This window comes from Malus sylvestris, chromosome 16 (assembly GCF_916048215.2).
Source record: "Malus sylvestris chromosome 16, drMalSylv7.2, whole genome shotgun sequence".
In the NCBI taxonomy this organism is placed as follows: Eukaryota; Viridiplantae; Streptophyta; class Magnoliopsida; order Rosales; family Rosaceae; genus Malus; species Malus sylvestris.
The window spans coordinates 10594902-10616999 of record NC_062275.1 but is presented as its reverse complement, the minus strand read 5'-3'; the positions used below and the strand labels follow the sequence as shown (position 1 = coordinate 10616999).

Sequence of the window (22098 nt, the reverse complement as noted above, 5' to 3'; positions counted from 1 at the left end):
ATATATATATAATGTAGTTGAAATAATATATATATATAATTAGAGTCCCCTCTATTGCGGAATACCTTGTAGGTCCCGCCCAACGATCATCCTTGCAAAAGGTTAGACAAATCCGAAACCACTAAGACATCTCATTGTAGCCAAGAAGATAGAATACATTATTTCAAGGAAACATTAAATGACAACCATTTAATTAAGTGGTTAAATGGTTTCGGATTTGACTGATATTTTGCAACGATGATATTTGAAAACCTAAAATTAGATGGTTTGGATCATTGAAATACAAGGTGAGGCATTCCTCAATAGAAACATCACTCTATAGAAACATATATGTAGGGAATCATACAAAGTTAAAACATGTGATCACAACAATGGAGCAAATGGAGGATGAATAAGGTTTTTTTTCTTTTTTCAAAGGAGGATGAATAAGTTAGATCGCCATATATTGAGTACTAAAAAAGTAAAGGATAGGTCCAAAACGCTCAGCAATTCCCAAGTATGTTCACCGTTTGAAACAATATTATGACCCCATGCACTTAATATCATCTTGTACTGTATCAACTAACAATCAATACAGGATGAACTCCCCCACAAGATCATCCACCACATGTATCAACTATCCACCCATAAATTCAATAAAATATTTTACATCTCACACACAATAGTTACCTTCACTTCAAGGGAAAATGTTGGAACTTTCTTGAAGACATCCCTCAAACTTCTCCTCACATAAACATCAAGTCCTTTGCCTTCTCGTATCATTGATTTGCCCAAGCAACCGTCAATTCCTACAGACATGTTGATTCCCATAATCTGAAATTTTATGTGAGAGTAAAAATTAGTTCAGTAATTTCAGTGATAATGTCCAAGAAAAAGATATAAAAATCACCTACCTCAGCATGAAGGACATCAATATGGACAGCTGAAGGATCTTTCTCAGGGGAACCATACCAACTAAGTTCATTTGTGACTTTTAGCTGTCCCAGATCAAGTTGAATGAAACTGCAATTAGATCAAATATAGAGACAAATGTCAATCTTAAATACTGCTATAACAAACGTGTTTAACTTTGAAAATACAAGATCCAGACATAAAGCGACAAAATATTGAGCAGCACCACCAGTATGACCAAAAATCAAGCAGTCTTCAGTAACACTAGAACCATGCCCCTCCAATTAATGAAAACTATTCATCTGCCAACTTTTGAAACTTGAACCAGATAGCCATTTTCAAAATATTTATATAAACTCTCGACCGGAAATTCCCATGCAGTTCTCAACTTCTTCATCAAACAACAACCCAACTATCTAATTAACCCAAATATGTGCATTATATAGTAAAAACAGAATCCAAATTCACGCACTCTTTGCTTCTTGAATTCCTTGGAACAAGGATTATTGGAGTCTCAAGTGACAGGTCCAGCTTCAATGCTGTAGCTCCATCAATCTCATATTTCTGAATCAGCCACTCAAAGCCTCCAACTTTGTCAACAAGTTGGATTGCCTCTTCGGTATGTGGGGTGGCAAGTTCCATAAAGTACACTGTTATCTGCATTAGCATGTCCAAAAAAGTATGTGATACTTCAAAAATGGAATATCGTTAATTACAAAATAAAGAACAAATATAAATAAAACCTGAAAATATAAACTTCAAGCATTTAGATTACACAAATTAACACACCCAAGTGAATGTTTTATCCAAATGATTGAGAGCAATGCCAAACATACCTCCTGAACAAACCTATAGAGGAAAATTATGCGGACAGCAGAAAGTCGGCAACACAAACTGTAATCATATCCTTCATAGTCATCATCTTCAGCACTATAAGAGTTAAATTTGAACTGCAAAACAAATAAAAAGATGAAATTTTCATAACAAAATAAATATCACAGCAAAAAAAAAAGAATCATGTCTGCAATGCAATAGCTGATAATTGATGTTATTTGTACCTTGATAAGGGAATCAACACCTGGATTACGTATATCACAAAGCCAATCCCAGCAGTGATCTGCTCCAAGAGACATATCACGAAGTCTAAAATTTCCTAGGGTGCCTTCAATGGAAAGAGAACTCGGGTGGACCTTAACAAACAAACAACTCAAGTCGGTAATATAGTTATTTGATACCTAAAACATCAAGTCTGAAACTACACACAGTAGTAAATTTCAACCAACACATCGAAATAATTGTTAATCACAATATTCCCATCACCTTGAGATCCAGCAGGAAACTTTCTTGCACAAACATCGCAAATGAAGAGCCATCCTCTTTGTTGAGAAACACAGTCACATTGTCAACATTCATGCTTAAATAAAATACTACACGACCTTTACCATAACCCAGCAACCCTTTGACACGCCCATTTTCTTCAGTCTTTTCTTTGTTCATAAAATGTTTATCATCTGGAACCTTAGTCATGTCTGCACTACCTTCTGCGTCATACACTGAGCTTAAATCCAGGCCGAAATCAATCAAAGCAACAAGAGTGGGTCTGTTGCAAAAGAACTCCAATTTTGACATGCGGAGATTCATCTGAAGAAAAAAAAAAGATCAGTACAAAGCATTAGCATTGAAGATTAAGATTTTTCTATTTGTAAGAAACACAGGTTTCATTAATTTAGTTCTGCATTGCAAATAAAACCAATATAACAAAGATCCAGGACTATAACTAAAGTCGACTGCTCATGTCAGTAGTACCTGGGTATCAACACCATTATAATCAGGCGAGCTAGAACTCCGAGTCAAGAAGTTAACAGATACAAAATTTGAGTTATCACCGCCCTCCGCCTCATAAAATGTCTCACCAGAAATGACCTTTTCCTTAACCAAATTTTTTTCATGAATTATGGCCCGTGGAGATGCAAATCCAGTATCATCATTGATGTCCTCAGTGGTTGCACATGCATCCATATCCATTATCTGTGAACCTAAGCCTGTATCGGAGATAGACATAAAATCCGGCAAAGCATCTGTAAAAGTATCATCATCCTCATGAAGCAAAGCAGACATTTCTTTCATGTGTGGATCAACTATGCCAGGAGAAGAAACTATATTGTCATTGTTTAGCACGGAGCAAGCTAAATACTGGGGGGTTGTTGACAGACGAACTTGAAGCTCATCTTTGACTTTTAAAGAGTGCAGTTTCATCTTAAGTGTCAGGTCAGCTTCCCAGCGAATCATGTGTAACTGTAAAACAAAATGGCATAGTATTTAATACCAATACACTGGCGCATGACAATGAGCTAAGCACACTTGAACATGATAACAAGAAGATAGTGGGGATAACAAACAAACTGGAGAGTAATGTAGAAGAATGACACTTGTTACAGTATGTTCCAAAATACCACAACCCCAAGAAATGTAAAACAGAAATATCAACTATATCAAATCTGATACACAGAGAACAACGAAATATGTTCCAAACATGGAAACGCCTTCCCCGCCAATAGCCCAATTATTCTGATGCTACTCTCCCTATCAATTCAACTAATATAGGGTAAATACACAAGTCATCAAACACACAAATACAATAACAATGATGAACAGGGTCAACAATCGCATTTGACATTTTACTTTAAAAATCTCATGTAATTCCACATTCGCCCTTAATAAAATCATAAATGAAGTATAAACTAGCAACAAACCTTTCCACCATTGGCAAGAACCTCAAGAATAAGAGTCTCGCCATGTTCTTCAACAACTTTATCAGCAGTCTGCACAATAAAGTAGGAAGGGAACACTGTCAGATTTGGTTAATCATTAGCCTTGTAAGTATTTTTCATTTTGTTCTAAATATCAGTAGTAAGCCCCATAGGTGATAATCATTTTCCAAAATAACCAAAAATGATGGGAAGCAGGATGCTGTAGATACTTTAACACAATGAATCTACTAAAAGAAAAACCAACCTTTCCATATATGAATATCTTTGTCTCCACCAGTGCCCCATTAATAACTAGGTCAGCTATTTTCGAATTCGTAGTCTGGGGTTCACCATATTCAGGGGGATCGCTTGTTTCTTCCAATACATTAACTGATGGGGGAGCCTAAATGCAAAATAAATACAAACTTATAGATACCACCAAGGAGATAAGTAAATAGGAGTTTTAAGTTAAGATAGAGATCTTATATCATACAGAAGCTTTATATGTAGCTTGTATAAGCCCTTTTAACCAAATGGCCTTCTCGTCCTCAGCCCGAAACTCTATAATCAAGGTAGTAGGAGACTCCAAAGCCTGGAAAGAAATACAAATCCATAACATGTATGATATTTGAATAAGGAAGGATATGCCCAGCCCCAAGCAAGGCTTGAACAAAATAAACATAAACATAACTATAATTCTTCCACAATCCAATAATTCAGATGTCAAGTCGAAAGCACAGACATAAATATTCAATTCCGATGTTTGACCTTCAGACAGTAAACTATCACTTCCCACAAATTTGACATACCTTTTGATTGTCCATTCCCCTGTAACTTACAGCGAGACAAAACAGTGAACCACCAATGTTTTCTGGGGGAACCTCATATACTTGTCTACCAGCCATGCTGTACCATCCAAATTTAGAAATTTTCAGTTAGTAGCATAAAACATTTGATTGCAGGAGATAACAGCAAAAGAAATGCACAACCAAAACATTTCATATTGCTCGAAAAAGAAACCAAACTGTAGGGCAGAGAGTAAGAAAAGCTATTTGTGCAGTAAATGCGTTTGGATGGGGTTAATAGCATACAAATGAGGTGATGGAGCCTTATAGAGTTTGTAAGATAATTGGGAAGAAGTCTAGGTGGACCTCTTCCCATGTTATGGCACTGATGCGGGTGAAGGGTGCAGATATAGCTTTGGCGTAATCGATGGAGCAGTACGCCTTGAAGGATCTCCTCCAGAGCTTTATCTTATCGCCAATTATATGATTTGGAACTCAGTCAAATGGAGGATTTCAGTGGGCTCCAACCCTTAAAATGTTGACCCACGACAGGGAACTACAGCCAGTTTATACATTTTTGTATTACTTATACTCTGTAAGGATAGGGAGGACGGATGCTGCTAAGTTGTAGTAGCTCCCTGGCCATGGGAATATTATTCATGTTAGCCTTATTACAAGGTTTTAAGGGGCGGGATGCCTATTTCCTTCCCCTGGTCCAGTATTTGGAAGGTTGATTGGGTTGTATGTAGATAGTGCTGCGACAATGGATCATCTCGTCCTTCATTTCTCAGTTGCAAAAAAAAAAAAAATCGTGATTTTCTGTTATCCACAACAGCAAAGCAGAAATGCAGGAACATGATCCAATTATTGACTAGTCTCATTTTTCCTTTTTTATTACCATCTATCAAGGAAATTTGGCAGTAACTTTCTGGTATTTCTAATATATACTCCCTCTGTACTAAAATTCACCTAGAGAGAAAGAGAGAAGTAACCTTGAGTGTCGCAGGTAACTCTGTGACTTTTCAGACTCCAGCACGTAAAGATTTATTCCCGACAACACAAGATAACATGGTTGCCAGGTAGCCACAGAATTGCCAATCCCCTGAATCGGAAAAATACAGGGAAAAATAACATCAGACGCCGAAATACAAATAAAACTACCAACTTGCTCCTTCGAATGACGACATACCCTCCATGCTAAAATTCTAGCTTCTGCGGAAAGATCTGCCGGACTCCATGGAGTTCCTGCTTGAAAATCATCAAGAGCAGGCTGACTGCAAGTTTCCAATGTAAATATGTTTAACAGTTTCATGAGCCTCTGGAATCTCGATGGTGAAAAGTGAATCCCAAGGTTTGGCACTTGAATTGAGATGCGCATTGACGGGTAACTTGGGTGGGGCACTTTGATCTTAAATTCAAAGATGCATAGGTATGGTTAGCAACAAATCTACTAATAATGAACCAGAGTAAAACTTGGACACCAAATAATATAAATATTAACAAGCAGGAGAGAAATATGGCAAATTACCCGGTCAACAAGTACAGCCATTCCACACCTATCTATGAGAGAATAGCAATTCTCAACATTGTCTGGGGTAGGAGATAAAGGTGGGTGATTATCATAATCTGGTACATCCAAAGTGCAACTTCGACAGTCAGGACCACAATCCATAAAAAAGGCAGCAATATCTCTTCCAGTTATAAAAAACCGAGAATATAAGTTCTGCCTCTGTTTGTCATGCTGACTATCCTGCAATGATTAACTTATCATTTCAGGTAATGCAAATCAATCAGGCACAATTTGGAAAGGTCATTAGAAAAAAGAGGCATACCTTTGTGCGCAGCGTGAAATGACCAAAATCCAAAAGAAAATGGCTATCACATCTAGAAGAGCCACAAGTTCTGATAGGAACTCTTACTTTTGGAGCATCTAAGTCGATATCAAGAGCAAATCTGAAACAGGATCAGTAAACATAAGAGCAATGTGGAAAAAAACTCAGTTGCTTTACTCTGTACAAAGTATTAAAAGAATAAGAAATAGAAAAGCAATGATGTTTAGCATATAAAAGCTGAACAAATAGAGGTATATATTACCAAGTGAAATAAGAATTAAGCATACAGTATATTAACCTGCTTTGTTCTTCTAATACCATTTGAAACTGCTCCTGTGCTCTACGAGTTACTTGCTCGATTTTCATCTGCTCGTAGAAATGAATGATAAAAGATTAGTCAACGAGTATAATTCATATTAAAGTTAAACATACATCACATTATGTTTTAAAAGGCTCGCCTCAGGGCACGCCTAGGCGTCCTCTGAGGCTGGGAGTGAGGGTTGCCGCCTCTGTTTTGAGGGAGTGGGTGGAAGGTGTCGCCGGAACCGCCTAGGGGCGCCTCAGGGGCTTTTTTACCCAAATTTGGGTACGTTATAACTGCCTCATACCTCTTCCTTGCACTATCGTCTCTCTTCCTTTTTTTTTTTCTGATTTTTATTTTTTTATATAATGGATGTGTGTGTTGTCTGCATGCATTGTTATATGTGTGTATATATATTTATAATATATGTGTGTGCTCAGGGTGATTATTGATTAATAATCTTCTTTTTTTTAATATAGTTTATGTGTACGCTCAATGTATATATTAAAAAATTTAGGTCCCGTGAGGCTTCACCTCACGCCTAGGCAGGGCTATCCCTCGGAAGCCTCACCCACGCCTCACGCTTTTAATACACTAACAATGATGATATTATTACCTGCAAAGCAGTTGCAGTTTCCAACGTGACAGTAGGACTAACTGCATTACTCCTTTTCACAAATTCTAAAAATCGATGAAAGCTTTCCATCAAAACCTGCAACGAGAAAAGATTCAGGAAGCTCCATGTAAAAAAGATGTTGAACAAAAGAAAGAGGGGAAGCATACAAAGAAAATCAAAACTGAGCCTTAGGGATCCATGCACGTAACCACTTCAAGATGATAGTAATTTGAACTAGGTTCCACTCTCTCTCTTCTTTTCTTTTTCTTCTTCTTTTTATTTATTTTTTTATTTTAGAAGAAACGATGACACTTTATTACAATAATAACATGAATTGCAAAATAGTGGATAAGAAATCCATCATAAACTAGCTAAGACCACTCAAGTAGATGTATTTACAAGTAACATAACCTCAACCAAAATCATTTTACGGCTGCTAACATATCCCACACTATATGAGAAAGAGAATAATCCCTGAACTCATTCGAAACCAATGCCCAGTAGTATTAAGAGAGGAGAACAAGAAGGAGGTTGGTCAAGAAGACCAACACAAATACAAAATCTTGATGTATTTACAAGTAACATAACCTCAACCAAAATCATTTTACGGCTGCTAACATATCCCACACTATATGTGAAAGAGAATAATCCCTGAACTCATTCAAAACCAATGCCCAGTAGTATTAAGAGAGGAGAACAAGAAGGAGGTTGGTCAAGAAGACCAACACAAATACAAAATCTCTCTCTCTCTCTGCGTGCGCGCGCGTGTGTGTGTGTATATATATATTCAAAGATTGGACAATCACCGTGACGTAGCAGGGAGATATTGTAGCTGACAGCCTCCAGTCAACATTCTCTCCAACTGGAGAGTGTACAAAGCTAGCGGCTAGTGCATTCACCTTCTTCTCGCTACAGACACTCTGCCAAAAAAAGGACAGGAACAAAAGATGAGTAACTTAAAAACAAGATGCAGCGGCGCAACATAGCATCATTTTGATTCCATATCAGATTAATATCAGAAATTCACATGTAAGAACAGTAGATAGAGGGGAGGACGGAGATTAAGTACTGTTAAAACAAATTAAAACCACTTCAAATTATAGAAATTCACTAAATTCAGAAAATATTGACATCAAAACAGTTACAATTCACATTAACATTCTCCCATCGCCAACTTAAAACCTGTTACTGCTAAATCAAATTCTGACATTTATATGGAAACAAACCTGGGCAAGTGAGCCTTCAGGCGCAGACAAACCATAGAATTTCAAGGACACGTCACAGTAGGTACTTCGATGTTTAAATTTGGTTGAGATTTGAAGTTGCTCAAATCTACAACATAAAACCTCCGTTTGATTAATATCAATGATCCTAGCAGCTGCTTGACCAACAGACACAGTTACCAAAAACCGGATCATATTCTGCATGTCTTTTCCTGAATGTGCTGTCACTGCTTCATCTGGCTGATAACTCAGTAACTTATTGATTGCCTGCCATTCCTCTTTAGTCAATCTTTCTTCCGTTAACTGTGATCCCTCAGAAGCATCCACAATGGCAGAATCTTCAGCAGGTGTACGCCTGAGGGAAAAAAAGTGGCACTACACAAATTGGGAAGTGTACGTAGATAAAACTACATACAGAGCTTTCACAAAAATAGAGGTCAAAATAACTTAAGCACAGCAGGTGACCCAGAAACAAACAATCACAGAACACAGAAATTGCAATGGAGCATTTCGGAGTCTTGACTAACCACATAAATGAAAACCAGCTTTTCTTCTGGAATGACCTCTGTTCAGCTGCTTCCTTGGATTTAACAGATTCTACCTTTGCATGTGCAAGTAACCTACAGGATACATGCACAACATCAAATGAGCACAACATCATAAATTGAATGTACCTTTATGGTATTTATTAACATATAAGTGTTACAAGAACAGGGTAAGCGGTCTCTTAAACAAGCAAGCCCAGAAAATAAATACCCCAAATATGTAGACATGCTAAAAATTTATATAAATCCATAGGAAATCCTCTTGTGCCTCTTTGGTACACCCTCCATGGAAAGTAAAGTTGTTTAAATTGCACATTCTATGGTCAAGTAAAGTACTTCAGAATAAGATAAAGGAGAAGCAAGATTCACAAATCTTGGAATACATAAAAAAGCGCAAGACAAAATTGCACTATCCCCATTGAAACCTACACTGACATTCAAAGGTAACATTTGGATTAAAGGCAAAATTCAAAACCTTCTCAAGTTTAACTAATTTAAATCAACAAATATAAGTAATTCCTCACGGATTCCAAGACTAAATTCCAAGTTTAATTCAACATAATAATCTTATTGCTTTGGCATTTTATTCCAACAATTTAAGGGAATAAAAGCTAATCACTTTGCAAATTTCATAAACATACCAAATGGGTTTAAATTACTAATCCATACAGTTAAATAATAGAATCCAAATCCAATCCAAATTCAACTGTGGTTCCTTTGAACCCGAAATAACAACTATGAGGTGTAAGGCCAAGGTTAATATGGAATATATGCATTCCCTAAAATCTACAATCAATTTTAATATATAGCAATGAAGTCAAAAGGTCAATAAAACATTTACCTCCACAAAAGAATTACTTTAGAATCCAGATCTTTCTCAATTTCTCTAATTTCTGCATTATTAACGTTTGATGAGTGTTGCAGTGAACCAGCATACAACTGAATGTAACGGCGGCGAAACTGACAAAGATCTCGAATGCGGTCCCAAGAGAATCGGTAACTGATTCAGGAAAACAAGTGTGAAGTCAGAACCAACATGGGAAATTCATAAAAATACATCACGATTTGCAATATACGTCCAAAAGAATGTTGTGAGAAGTTTCACCAAATATTTGAAAAGTCTAATACAACCCTTAACTCAATTCCAGTATTTTTTGTTTATAAAATTTAAAGGCATATTGTAAAAATGAGAAGCTGACAAAAAAACCTTGAATTAAGACAATCTACCAGGCCGTAAACAGGCTACAAACAGACCATAAAAGAGTATATAGATACATTTTCTTTATCAAAATATATATTACCACATTTTCTTCTGCTGCAGGGTTGCTTGAGCACCATAGCGCCACCACAAATACGGACCCTCTGAAATTGGCACCAAAGGTCTCAGATGGGAAACATCAACATAAGTCTTGTATCTTGAAACAACTTCTAATAGTTTTATCCAATCATAATATTGGGCCTGAAAAAAAACCAGTAGAAATGAGTCATAGCACTCCAGCTGCACACCAAGAAAGTACGAAAAAGAACAAATTTGATGGGTTGTGGAAAAGAGAAAACTAACACCTCTAACTTTCCTCCGAGAGCTGAGAAAAGCAACTTTACTCTATACTTACATATTAGAAGAAAGCATTGAGAGAGGAAGAAGCAAGGGAGAGGGTGAATAAAATAATACCGGAAAATAAGACATTTTAAAGGGAAAAACATTGTGCACCTCAGTTATTGTCAAAGAAACATCACTCAGCACAAGGGAAGCCTTCTCAAACGGAACCTCTGGATCATTTCTTTCTTGATTTCCAATGCGGTGATATTTTAAAACTCCATTTATAGGTGACACCAAATACTTGCGATTCACAGCCCACTTAGACACCATTCCACTGTCATCAGCAGGTTCATCTATACCATCTTCAAAGATCTAGTACATATTGATACAAAGAAAAGTTAGCAGAACTTTTAGGCAGTAAATAGATTTGGTTAGGCGAGACAACATTACCAAAAGTAGATGCTTTAATATAGCAGAGTACAGGGGCTAGTAAAACTGCAGCATAAGAACAAACCTGAATCCATTCCTCAGGAGTGAGATCTTCCCATCCCTTATCTATCTTCCAAGGAACACTATCAGAATCATGATACATAGCAAGTCTCTCAAGTTGCAAGGACTGTCACAAGGAGATTGTTCGTATTCAACATAAGATTATCAAATTTACATGTAAAAGCATAAAACATACAAATAAATATGAAAACCACAAAACACAGGACATTGTTACAATTATGAAAACAATTCTACAAAGTAGGGCGTCCTTTTCTAAGCCTTTCAAGGATGTTCAATACAGTGTGATTCATCTTCATTGATCTATTATTTGTGCAAAAGTGCCATTGCGGGTTTTTGGTTTATTCAGTTGGCCTCTGTATGTGGACTTGCTTGTTTTGTTAGATGGCTTAGTATTGACAAAGATCAAAGTAGTCCAGAAAATTAAAAAGATAGTGCTCCATGCTCGACAGATAAGCATTCTCATAAACACCAGGATCCTAAATAATAAAAGACAAGGCTAACCTTCCGCAACTTATCAAGCGCACCACTGGTATCAAATGTTTCATTCCCTTGCTCATCCATTGTAACAGCAGCCAGCTTGGCTAAAGTAACACCCGAACAAAATGGATGTCCTGGATTGCTAGAAAACAATAGAAGGACACAAAATTTAACATCTGGAGAGCAAAAAAATAGAAATAAACTGGGTACAAAACAAATAGAAGATTTCAGACTTCAAAAGAAGCTAAGGAAGTTACCAACCTGATTGAATCCTCATATCTAACATGTACATTGCTAATTGATATCTTCAGATTTCCGATAATAGTAGCAATGAGGGAACCTAGCCATGAATTCCCAGGAGGTGGCTGCAAAATAGTCAGTTGTCAACTGAACTGCTAAATTTTGTATCGAAGAATGGGAATGAAATACACCGTCTATTCACTTAATAAACAAAGAGGGGGTGCTAATTCAATCCAGTTTGTATGTAAGCGGGTGTTAGCACAAAATACTACTTTGATTTATGCATAAGTGTTACAAGAACTTCCTGCATAAAGCCTTCAGTTTTTGAGGTAGACACTTATTTGTAACATATTTAACAAATTCATCATGTCAAACATATGTGAATTTCCTACCAAGCACCACCTGATTTCCTTCCGCATCACTACTTTCAAGGGAGATATCTATTTCATAGATTTCAACATTACCCAACTCCATAAACATATATCTCAATCAAAAAAAGCCAACCAACATCACTTTCACCAATCTTTTGGCTATGGAAAGGGAAAAACAAATCAAAAGTGCATGCCATCAAGATTGATCTTGTTTGTGGATTTGCAAAAAGCCTATTATGAGCTACGTGGCCTCACTAAAAATTCCATGAGCCAAAAAAGCCATATATTTGTGTTTCATGTAGGAAAAATGAAAAAAGCCAGATCCAAGTAATATGTGGCAAAAAGCCCATTATAAGTAAGCCATAATGTACTAGGAGAGCTGCTACAAAAAGGGTTAAGGATGCATAACAAGTTTAACCAAAAATAGATGCCCAATGTAATATTAATAAAATTAAGTATCATACACTTCCTAGCTTTGACTTCGACATTGCTTCAAGAGTTGCTGCCTCTGTTTCCTGCATGCAATATATGAAAAAATTTCTAAATATTTGACCAGAGAGTACATCTGAAAAATTTTCCTCTGCAAAAATCAAAATCTATCTATAAATAATATTTAAGAAACAAATTTACATACCCTAACCAATGAACATTAACACCACAACTAAATTTCAATGTGAATGTATAAGAAAACCCGCTAGGCAGGACATAGGTATGCATTTTTCTTTTTCAATCATTATTTTCTCGATCAGTTGATTATTTTTTTATTCACCTAGTGTGTTCTTTTACCTTTTAGGTTAACTAGTCAATAGTCAGTCACAGGCCTATACCATACAGTCAATTGTCAAAGATCTTCCAATTCTGTTCCTCACAATAAACCTTCACCTTTACTACTTTTACCAGTTTTTTTATAGGAAACACACATTTTACTTCTGAAAGAACTACTACCGGTGGGACGAAAGATATGTCCATCAAAACCATACTGGCAACCTCAATCAAAAATAGATAGAGCATACATAGACAACACTGAGTTTTACCTCAATCTGTTGAAGTTTGAATTCAAATAGTTTTTCCCTGTCCTCCTACACAACAAAATTAGTAACAATCAATAATTTAATGATGATAGTAATGTAAAACAAGGTAATCTTAATCCATAAGAAAATACACCTCCAGCAGTATGCAATTGAACTAAAAGTTTTTCCACTATAAGGATATCACTGTACCTTGAGATTCTGGCCATCAGTAAGTGGATAAGCAAGAATGAATACACGGTCAATGAGAACAATGACAGGTTCTTTGCCTAAACTTTTCCAGGGAACCTACAAGGAAAGAGGACATTAAGAACATCGAAAAGAAATGTGGACATACTATCAGCAGCAATTAAGAACATAAACCCAGCCAGGGAGAAGGTTTAAGCCACTTGATACCTTTAATGTAATGGTACCAATAAAACCAGCTTTCACAGTGACTGGAAGTTTCAGTGAATTTAAGGCCTCTGCCTTCAACTTCAAATCTTTGAGAACAACATCACCTGTTAATTTGAGGATATATAAGAGTATCAGCGAGTCACTATAAACCACTGCACTTGACATGTTCCCAATACGGTAAGCATGTTGCTTAAAAGTTTCACAAACATTAAGGTAAAATGTAGTAATCTTCGAACTTAGGTAGGAAGGATGAGAAAATACAGAGAAATGACCACTAAGTCATAATACAAACCTTTCCAGACACTGATTCTTAAAGCTTCAGCTGAGAGTCCGTGGACATATTCGCCCAAATATCTTCGAAGTAAATGCAGAACCTACCAATAAAACATTATAAGTTATCATTTCATCTAGAGCTACTATATACAAACAAGCATGCATGTCCGTTAATGTTTAAATGTAATCCTTTTCCATATGATAAACATAACTTTATTAGTTTATTATAGAGAAAGAACAACTACATGCATAAACAAGATTTTCATCTCATCTACCAGAGACTTTGGAATACAAACTATTTGAGACAACAGTGGTTGGAAGTGATTTCCTTATGGGATATGGTCTTATTTGGGACTTCCCATGCACTATGGTTTCAAATGATTTCACAGATACCCCTTTCTTCTGCTGAATATGAACTGGAAGACTGTTGTTTCTTAGGCAGTCCGTGAATTTCTTGCTAGGCCTAGTTGAGTCTTGTTTATTAATAGTATCTTTGATAGCTGTACTAATTGAACATTGTAGGGGTTATGCAGGTTTGCAGGTCATCCAAAATTATAATTTCGCTTCATTATAAATGATGAAAAACCTTCATAATATATCATCTTCAGTCTCAACAAGAATCTGACAAGGATTTTAAGCTCAAAAAACTTCCAGTTTTAAATTCTAAGTTTCCGCCCCTTCTGTTCCTTCAACTTTCAATATTCTTACTCTAGCAACTTATATATTTTCTACACACACATACACAAAGACATAGATAGAGAGAGTAATGCTCTTTAACCGAACTATAAAAAGCCGAGTTGCGAGTATGTGACACTTGAATCATGAAATGCTCAACCCATTGTCACAGTTAGCGAGCATTAACCATCAAAATTCTCCACATGCACAGACTAGTGTATGTTAACCAGAAGAACAATCACTTGGTATTACAGTCCTCAGGGTTTAAAAATATTAAAGAAGCCGGTTCTTCACCGTAACGTCGTCAAATTCACACAGCGATCATTTTCAAGTGCAATAATACCAAGCTCTATGAATAATCACTTATATATACACTTGATATACACATTACACCTTCCCTGACACCAGAAAAAAAAAATCACAGATACAATTATTCCAATCCAACAAAGCCAGTAACCAAAGGGCTTTCTGCAAATTTCAACAATTAAACAAGCTAAACCGATCAAACAGATTCAACAGAGCGCTTATACAATCAAATTCATGGTGTAAGATAACAATCGGGAAGAAAGGAACGACGAGCCTTACGTGTGCTTCAAACATGGTGGCGAAACGAACCGCCGCTTATCGGACACGATCAGCCGGAGATCACGACCTGAAGAATGCGCAAACGGAGTGTGATCGGCGCCCGAGCACTGCCATAGAAGTTGGTCAAATTAGGATTTGCAAGCTCAAACCCTCGGAGCGAGAGAGAGGGGGAGGATAGAGAGAGAGAGAGAGAGAGAGAGAGAGAGAGAGGCGAGCGGTTTGAAAGGACCAAATGGGGAATATCTTATTTGGAAGCCAGAAGCAGCAGGCGTGTGAACGTTTATACATATGCGTGTACCCAGTGGGAAGTTTGTGCAATGCCGGCGATGGTACCGTGGTACTGCTATCAGGTGCTCCTTTTTTTATTTTATTTATTTATTTTTCTGAATTTACAAAGTGTGTCATACGACAAGCTCAGGTGCGTTTTGATCTTGTCTTTTTGTTACGATAATTAATAACTGTCCCTTTTTGCAAATATTCTGAAAAATGAAATAATTGATTTTTTTTTTTTGTCAAAGATGAAATAAATGATGTGCGTTACTATTGGCAGCTAAAGTCCCTCTTTGAAAGAAATTTTCTTTTGTGCACAGAACACAAATATGCACTACGTTATATAAGTGTAGAAAAGTTTTAAGTTTTAAGTTGTTAAATTTTTAACACTATTTCACCATTTGTATAGTGAAACGTGATGTACCACTCTCTATTTCAAGGACACTCAAAAATCTATGTCCTCTAGAAGAGTTCAAATTAAAGTCCCTCTTTGAAAGAAATTTTCTTTTGTGCACAGAACACAAATATGCACTACGTTATATAAGTGTAGAAAAGTTTTAAGTTTTAAGTTGTTAAATTTTTAACACTATTTCACCATTTGTATAGTGAAACTTGATGTACCACTCTCTATTTCAAGAACACTCAAAAATCTATGTCCTCTAGAAGAGTTCAAATTTTCAGCCATAAAATTAGGAGAAAGTTTAGGGTCTGTTTGGTATCCTATTTGAAAAAATTTATCATTTCTCAAAACATTTCTTAAGAAGATTTCTTGAAAACAATTTTCTTTAAGATTCAAAAACTTGATTGGTTTGCAATTTAAATTTTTTAAATCTTACGACTTAAACTAAACAAATAGATCTAAAAAGAGGGGGTCACATGAGAGAGAAAAAGAAGAGAGAGGAGGAAAGAAAGTAAGAGATGATTGAATGAAAGAGAAATAAGAGAGAGGATCGGACGAGATAGAGAGGAAGAGGAGAGAGAAATAACCAAGAGAATGAAGAGAGCGGATTGAAGGAGAGACAAAAAGGTAAAAAAAAGATAGGAGAGAAAGAAGAAAAGAGAGATAGATTTGGAGTGAGAGTGGAGGAGGGAAAGAAAAGAAATGAGTGAGTTTAAGTTTAAAAACTCTAAAAACTCACTTTTTATGTTTTTAGATAATAGACTATATTTTTGAGTTAGTCTTGAGTTCAGTTTTTTAAAATAGTCCTACCAAACAAGTTTTTAAGGCCTAAAACTTGAAAATTGTTTTTGAGTTTAAAAAATTGGATTCAAATAGAGTACCAAACATACTCTTAATGACTTGAAGAAAAAAACATGTTTTAAGGAAGATATTTTTGCAAATTACGCTTAATTCTTCAAATTACTTCTCTAAATATCGAATTAATAAGACTTCTTAGAAGGTTCACTAATCTTAAGTTGGTAGTTGTAAACCATTCAGCTATGCGTGTTTCTTATAATTTTTCCTTAACTTTTTAGATCGTTTTGTCCTAATAATGTAAATATTAATGTATTTTAACAAATTCAATGCATAATTACAAACATGATCCATGTTTACATACCTCATAAAATTATTACTATTATTATGTCCTTGTCACACATTGATAAACTATTGTATCACAATAAATACCATATTTAATGGAGTTCAAATAATATGCTATTATTTGAAATTATTGAAAAAATCCTAAACTTAATTTGATTTTAAATTTATGCTTTTTTTTAAAGAAGTACAATATTCATTAAAGATGAGAAAACGTACAATGCAAAGGATAGTGTGCATAAAAGGGCATCAATAAAAAACCTTGTTGAGAATTTCAACCCGGTCAAAGGAAAAATATTGTCCCACACCAAACAACTTAATTGTAGTTAGCTATCCTTAGAAAGCATTAAAATTACATCAACATCAACTAAGGTTGCGATGAGAACTCTCATCAATTAGGACATTAGCAAGCATATCAGGATGGTTCTTAGCCCAGATCAACTCCCATGTTCCTTGTAAACCCGCCCAAGCCAAACGATGGGCAGCATTGTTCCCTTCACATCGAATGAAGCTTGTCGTTGCATGAACAAAACTACGCAGAAGAATACGATTATCATTGATGATAGGACCCAAAATGGAGTGATCTTCACCCTCCCTATTCATTGCCGTAAGGGTCAAGCTGGAATCCCTTTTAAAAGAGATCTATAAGCTGCATGAAACTATTTCATGAGCAAATTGCAAGGCTCGCCGAGCTGTTAAGAGCTCTGCTTGTAGCGCCAAACCGACATCTTCCTCAACAGCCGTGAGGCCCGCCAAAAATTCAGCACTACAGTTGCGAATAATCACTCAAATGCCACATTTCCTCGATCTCTCATCCCAAGCGTCGTCAAAGTTACACTTAAAGCAACATGTGTCAATAGGAGACCACTTTTGTATGGTTTGCATCGATACCATTTTTCTAGGGGAGTGATAGTGCCTAAAAGCAAGCATCCATTCCTCGGCTCTTAAAGCCACATCACGCGGATGAGAGATTGTACCTTTCCACAAAATATCATTGCGAGCTCTCCAAATACTCCAGATAGTTGTCAACACCAAGTCAAAAGTCAACTTGGATGAATCATGAGCAAGTTTAGTTACCCAATCTTTGAAACATACTAATGAATTATTTCGGCCTTTAATGCCTAAACTTGCGAACCATATTGCCCGAGCCATCGAGCAATCTCTCAACACATGCTCGATGATTTTCTGGATGCCCAGAGCAAAATAAACACTCTGTTTCCTTGACAATACGTTTTCTAGCAAATTTTGTTCTAGTAGGTAAAGAATCAAAGCACCCCCTCCAAACACATATTTTTACCTTACCATGAACACAAGCATACCATAGTCTCTTCCAGATTAACGAATCTTGAGAATTCAAACTCAACGTTCTAGCATCCACCTCTCTTTTTGCCAAGTAATAAACACTCTTCATTGAGAAAATACCAATTCGTTCATAATGCCAAACTTGTCTATCAAACATACGTCGAATACTGAGAGAAATGCTCTGAATAACTTCCACTTCTTCTAAGCTAAACAATCGAGGAAGCAGGTTTTTGTTCCAAGTTCATGTCCCATCCAAAAACAAACTCTCCACCGTGGCCTCAAGTAGTTGCGGCAACGGAGGGGGAGTGAAAACTTTGAAATAATTCTCTCTCGACAACAAATTATCGCCCCAAAATTTTATACACGAACCATCTCCCACTTGCCAATGTAGACCTTTCAAGATCACTGGACGAGTGGCTGCAATACTACAACATACAAATGATGCGTTTGTCTGCACCGATGCATTCAAGAAATCTATGGAAGGAAAATACCGTGCTTTGAAAAGAGTGAAAGCTAACGAATGAGGCTGCATGATAAATCTTCACGCCTCTTTCGCAAGAATAGCAATGTTAAAATCATAGAGATCTCTGAAACCCAAACCCCCTTCCTCTTTTGATTTACATAAGGTTCGCCAGTTCACCCAATGAATTTTGTGCTTCCCAGGTTCTCCGCTCCACCAAAACTTGGCTATCATCATATTCAATTCCTCACAAAAAGATTTTGGAAGAAGGAAACACTGCATAGTATTCATTGGTAATGTGACAACCTGTCCCTAGTTCTATGATTTTATGAATTTTAAAAGTGTGAATTTATGAAAATGCCCTAGAGGTGAAGGTTTTGACTTTCGTTGACCAACGTATAGTGAGACGTACTAATTGTTTTTAGCATGTTCCTGAAGTACTCGACGATACGAACGCGTAAGAGCAAGCAGAAATGAATTTGGTGTTACGATTAAAGTTTTATGGAGCTACGAACCAGAAAGTATTTTGAAGAAATAACTATTTTAATTATATTATATTATTTTATACTATTAAATTATTCGGCCACATGTGTGTGGCTAAGTGGGGGAAAGAAATGAATCGGGGAGGAAGAGAAACAAAGGAGAAAGAAGAATGGGCATTGGCTGCCCAACCAGGAAGTAAGGAGAAGGACCAATCGAAGCAGATGGAGAAGTGAGGGACGAATCAGGGAGAGATCAAGGAGGGAAATGAGATAGATGAGTGGCACCCAACCCAGACCTCCATACCTTTCACCCGTATACCCACGTACCCGACAGGCGGTGCCACTGGGTTAGAAGCAATTTTCGACGATTCTCACTCATTTTTCAGGCAATTTTCACCCATTCACCATCACCAAACCTCATCACTATATCTTAACATCCGATTCTAGCCAAAATTGACATGAAATGGTGGAGAATTCATGAATAATACCTCGTGGATGCTACAGAAGACATGCTCGAAATCCACTAATTCTAAAATGTTTTCCTTCAATTATCACTATCATTAGACTTCCCTTGATGCCTAGAAAAATGCCCAATCGGTGGTTGGAGCGTCGGAGTTGATTTGAAGACGAATCAAGAACACCCAAAGTTTAGGGTTCCGATGGGTTTGAGTGAAATTGGAGCTTTTCCTGGCCAAATTGGACTTGGCCATAGGTATACAATTTGCTCTACTTTTTGAGATCTTCATTTCTGTAAAATCTGAGAATTTTTTGAGATAATTGAATTTTCCGGCGAATCGGGGCAACCGACCGCCGTGTGCGGTGGCGCGTGAGCCGAGTCACCCCCTGACCTCCCTAAGCTAAGTTTGACACCCCAATTTCCATATGTGTAGTCAGATTGTTGAAATCTCATCGTTTGAACATAGTTTCAATAAAGACTGCTACTTGATCATTATGTGAATTAACGATTCGAGCGTTGGATCGTCACCAAACTTTAGTACATTATAGTATGTAATATTTAAGGATATTAGAAACTTACGGATTGGGAATTTGACATACGGATCTTCCCGAATTAGATTTGTAAATTCGTAAAATAAAATGTTGACCGCCACTTGAATTGGCAATTGGCGGAGATCCAACCGTTGGATTGTAATGAAACTTTAGTATGATGTCCTAGAAGTATAATGTCGATCTTTAGAAGTTACGAATTAGAAATTTGAGATGCAGATCATCCGGATTTAATTATGTAGGGTTGAGGACCCTACCATTGATCTTTGACCGACGGTTGACTTTTGGTCAATGGGTCTCAAATCATTCTAGAATGTCCTTGAGATGTGTTTTATGTAGGTTATGTGTTCTATCGATAAGAGTTCTAAGACGTGACTAAATAATTATTCTAGGTGAGGATCATTCGTGACATCTCGATGTTCGTGCTAGGAAGTCGTAGCACGGACCTCAGGTGAGTGGGTCTTTTCCTTTTATCGTATATAGATATGACTGATAATTTCGTAAATGTTTTTAAATTGTTCTATGCATATTATGCCATGTTATATACATATATATATGTTAAAATATTATGGTATGATTGAGTTTTAGATTGCATTATGGTATATCTATATTCATATTATCGGCATATAGTTACTGTGAATGCTTTGAAGTATTAAGTTGAACTATGAATGACTTGATCCCGTTTGAGGGTACGTAGGCAGTTTAACAAGACAGTTAGATGCAGCCATAAAACAATCCAAATTTAACATGGTACTTGATTTCTTTAAGGAAAGAAGTTATGATGGTTAACAACGTAGAGATTAACCATGATTTTATTCTGGTCTATCACTGGGTTTAGTTCCGATTAAAAATGTTAGGACGTTAAGGTGGTTATGCCAAATGACGCTGCGGTTGCCCAAGTAAGCTACAGGTGAGTACATGTTGTTGATAGTGATTTCAGTGCATATGGTTATGTTTTTATGCATTTAATGCTCATTATCCTGCACCTCAATGTTAGTGCTTCGCTCGAGGATAGGGTCTAGTGTTCACGTGATCGGTCACCTCCCGCACCACACACTCACTTTGGATCCAAGGTAGGTGCCAGCCTGTCGTACAGACCACATTAGGTGGTTTCGACTCGTAGATGACTTGCAATACTTCGCACAGCCTTCATGTGATTGTAACACTTGAGCATATTTAGTTACACCTAGCCTATCGTACAAACCACATTAAGTGGTTCCAACTTGTGTGTAGAAATTGGTAGATGAGCTATATTGGTAACTCCGACATTGTCGTACAGGTTGCCTATGAGTTATACAGGTCACTATAGGTGACTCTGACTTATATGCTAGCATTGATTGATAAGATATGGGTAAGTCGTACAGGTCACTATTGATTGATGAGTTATGGGTGCAATCATACATGTCACTATAGGTGACTCCGACTTGCGTGCTAATATAGATTATTGAGTACATGATTATTTATATTGCTGATGAGATGCTGTGTCATGGTATATTTATGGAATTACTGTTGATATACTTTTGATTTCACATGGATATGTGGTATGATTTTCTGGAAACTATACATGTGTTGCAGCGAGGGATTATAACATTTTAGAAGGTTTCTATTAAAAATTTATTTCCAAGGCCACTCACCCTTGTTTTGTTTTCACCCTCCAGGTTTATTAGTTCAGCTTTCTTATCGACGAGGATTCGTGGCAAATCGTAGTATTGGAGATTTCTTTCGATGGTATGATTCTCAACCCACTATACTGTACTTACTTATGTTCTAACGTCACGTGTGAAGTGAGTTCATTCCCTCTACCAGCGCACTCTAGTTGTTAGGCACTCTTAGGTTTAGATTTATTCACATTTTTCCATATCATCACACCTTATGGCTTCGTCACCTTCCAGGTGTCGGCCAGCACAACTCAATTCGGAGTCCTAGTGGACATCCTGGGTCAGGGTGTGTCAGGTAATGCCTAAGCCATAGTCTTAACTAGCAATTATTTCCCAGCATTACTCA

At 36.8% G+C, this 22098-nt stretch overlaps 1 protein-coding gene across 8 annotated transcripts in view; it reads right to left on the bottom strand.

Annotated features, from left to right (window-relative positions):
- Window positions 1–15347, bottom strand: part of LOC126607036 (uncharacterized) — a 31919-nt gene extending 16572 nt beyond the window's left edge. For 6 of the 8 annotated variants that reach the window (XM_050274447.1, XM_050274446.1, XM_050274451.1 and 3 more), the window contains exons 1-32: window positions 15039–15347; window positions 13798–13879; window positions 13506–13609; window positions 13302–13397; window positions 13116–13160; window positions 12546–12596; window positions 11732–11835; window positions 11495–11612; window positions 10998–11099; window positions 10655–10855; window positions 10245–10402; window positions 9785–9943; window positions 8926–9018; window positions 8402–8753; window positions 7982–8095; window positions 7176–7271; window positions 6557–6624; window positions 6259–6379; window positions 5955–6176; window positions 5616–5834; window positions 5419–5528; window positions 4451–4547; window positions 4135–4233; window positions 3907–4044; window positions 3645–3713; window positions 2698–3186; window positions 2212–2532; window positions 1950–2081; window positions 1728–1841; window positions 1364–1548; window positions 894–1002; window positions 670–813 (exon numbers count right to left, since the gene is read on the bottom strand). In XM_050274447.1, the coding sequence (XP_050130404.1) occupies window positions 670–813; window positions 894–1002; window positions 1364–1548; window positions 1728–1841; window positions 1950–2081; window positions 2212–2532; window positions 2698–3186; window positions 3645–3713; window positions 3907–4044; window positions 4135–4233; window positions 4451–4547; window positions 5419–5528; window positions 5616–5834; window positions 5955–6176; window positions 6259–6379; window positions 6557–6624; window positions 7176–7271; window positions 7982–8095; window positions 8402–8753; window positions 8926–9018; window positions 9785–9943; window positions 10245–10402; window positions 10655–10855; window positions 10998–11099; window positions 11495–11612; window positions 11732–11835; window positions 12546–12596; window positions 13116–13160; window positions 13302–13397; window positions 13506–13609; window positions 13798–13879; window positions 15039–15053 (4527 nt within the window). In that variant the 5' untranslated portion in view covers window positions 15054–15347. Of the gene's footprint in view, window positions 1–669; window positions 814–893; window positions 1003–1363; window positions 1549–1727; window positions 1842–1949; window positions 2082–2211; window positions 2533–2697; window positions 3187–3644; window positions 3714–3906; window positions 4045–4134; window positions 4234–4450; window positions 4548–5418; window positions 5529–5615; window positions 5835–5954; window positions 6177–6258; window positions 6380–6556; window positions 6625–7175; window positions 7272–7981; window positions 8096–8401; window positions 8754–8925; window positions 9019–9784; window positions 9944–10244; window positions 10403–10654; window positions 10856–10997; window positions 11100–11494; window positions 11613–11731; window positions 11836–12545; window positions 12597–13115; window positions 13161–13301; window positions 13398–13505; window positions 13610–13797; window positions 13880–15038 lie in introns of those variants that run through there. The other 2 variants (XM_050274448.1, XM_050274453.1) reach the window with 2 other exon arrangements.
- Between the last annotated feature and the right edge of the window lie 6751 nt (window positions 15348–22098).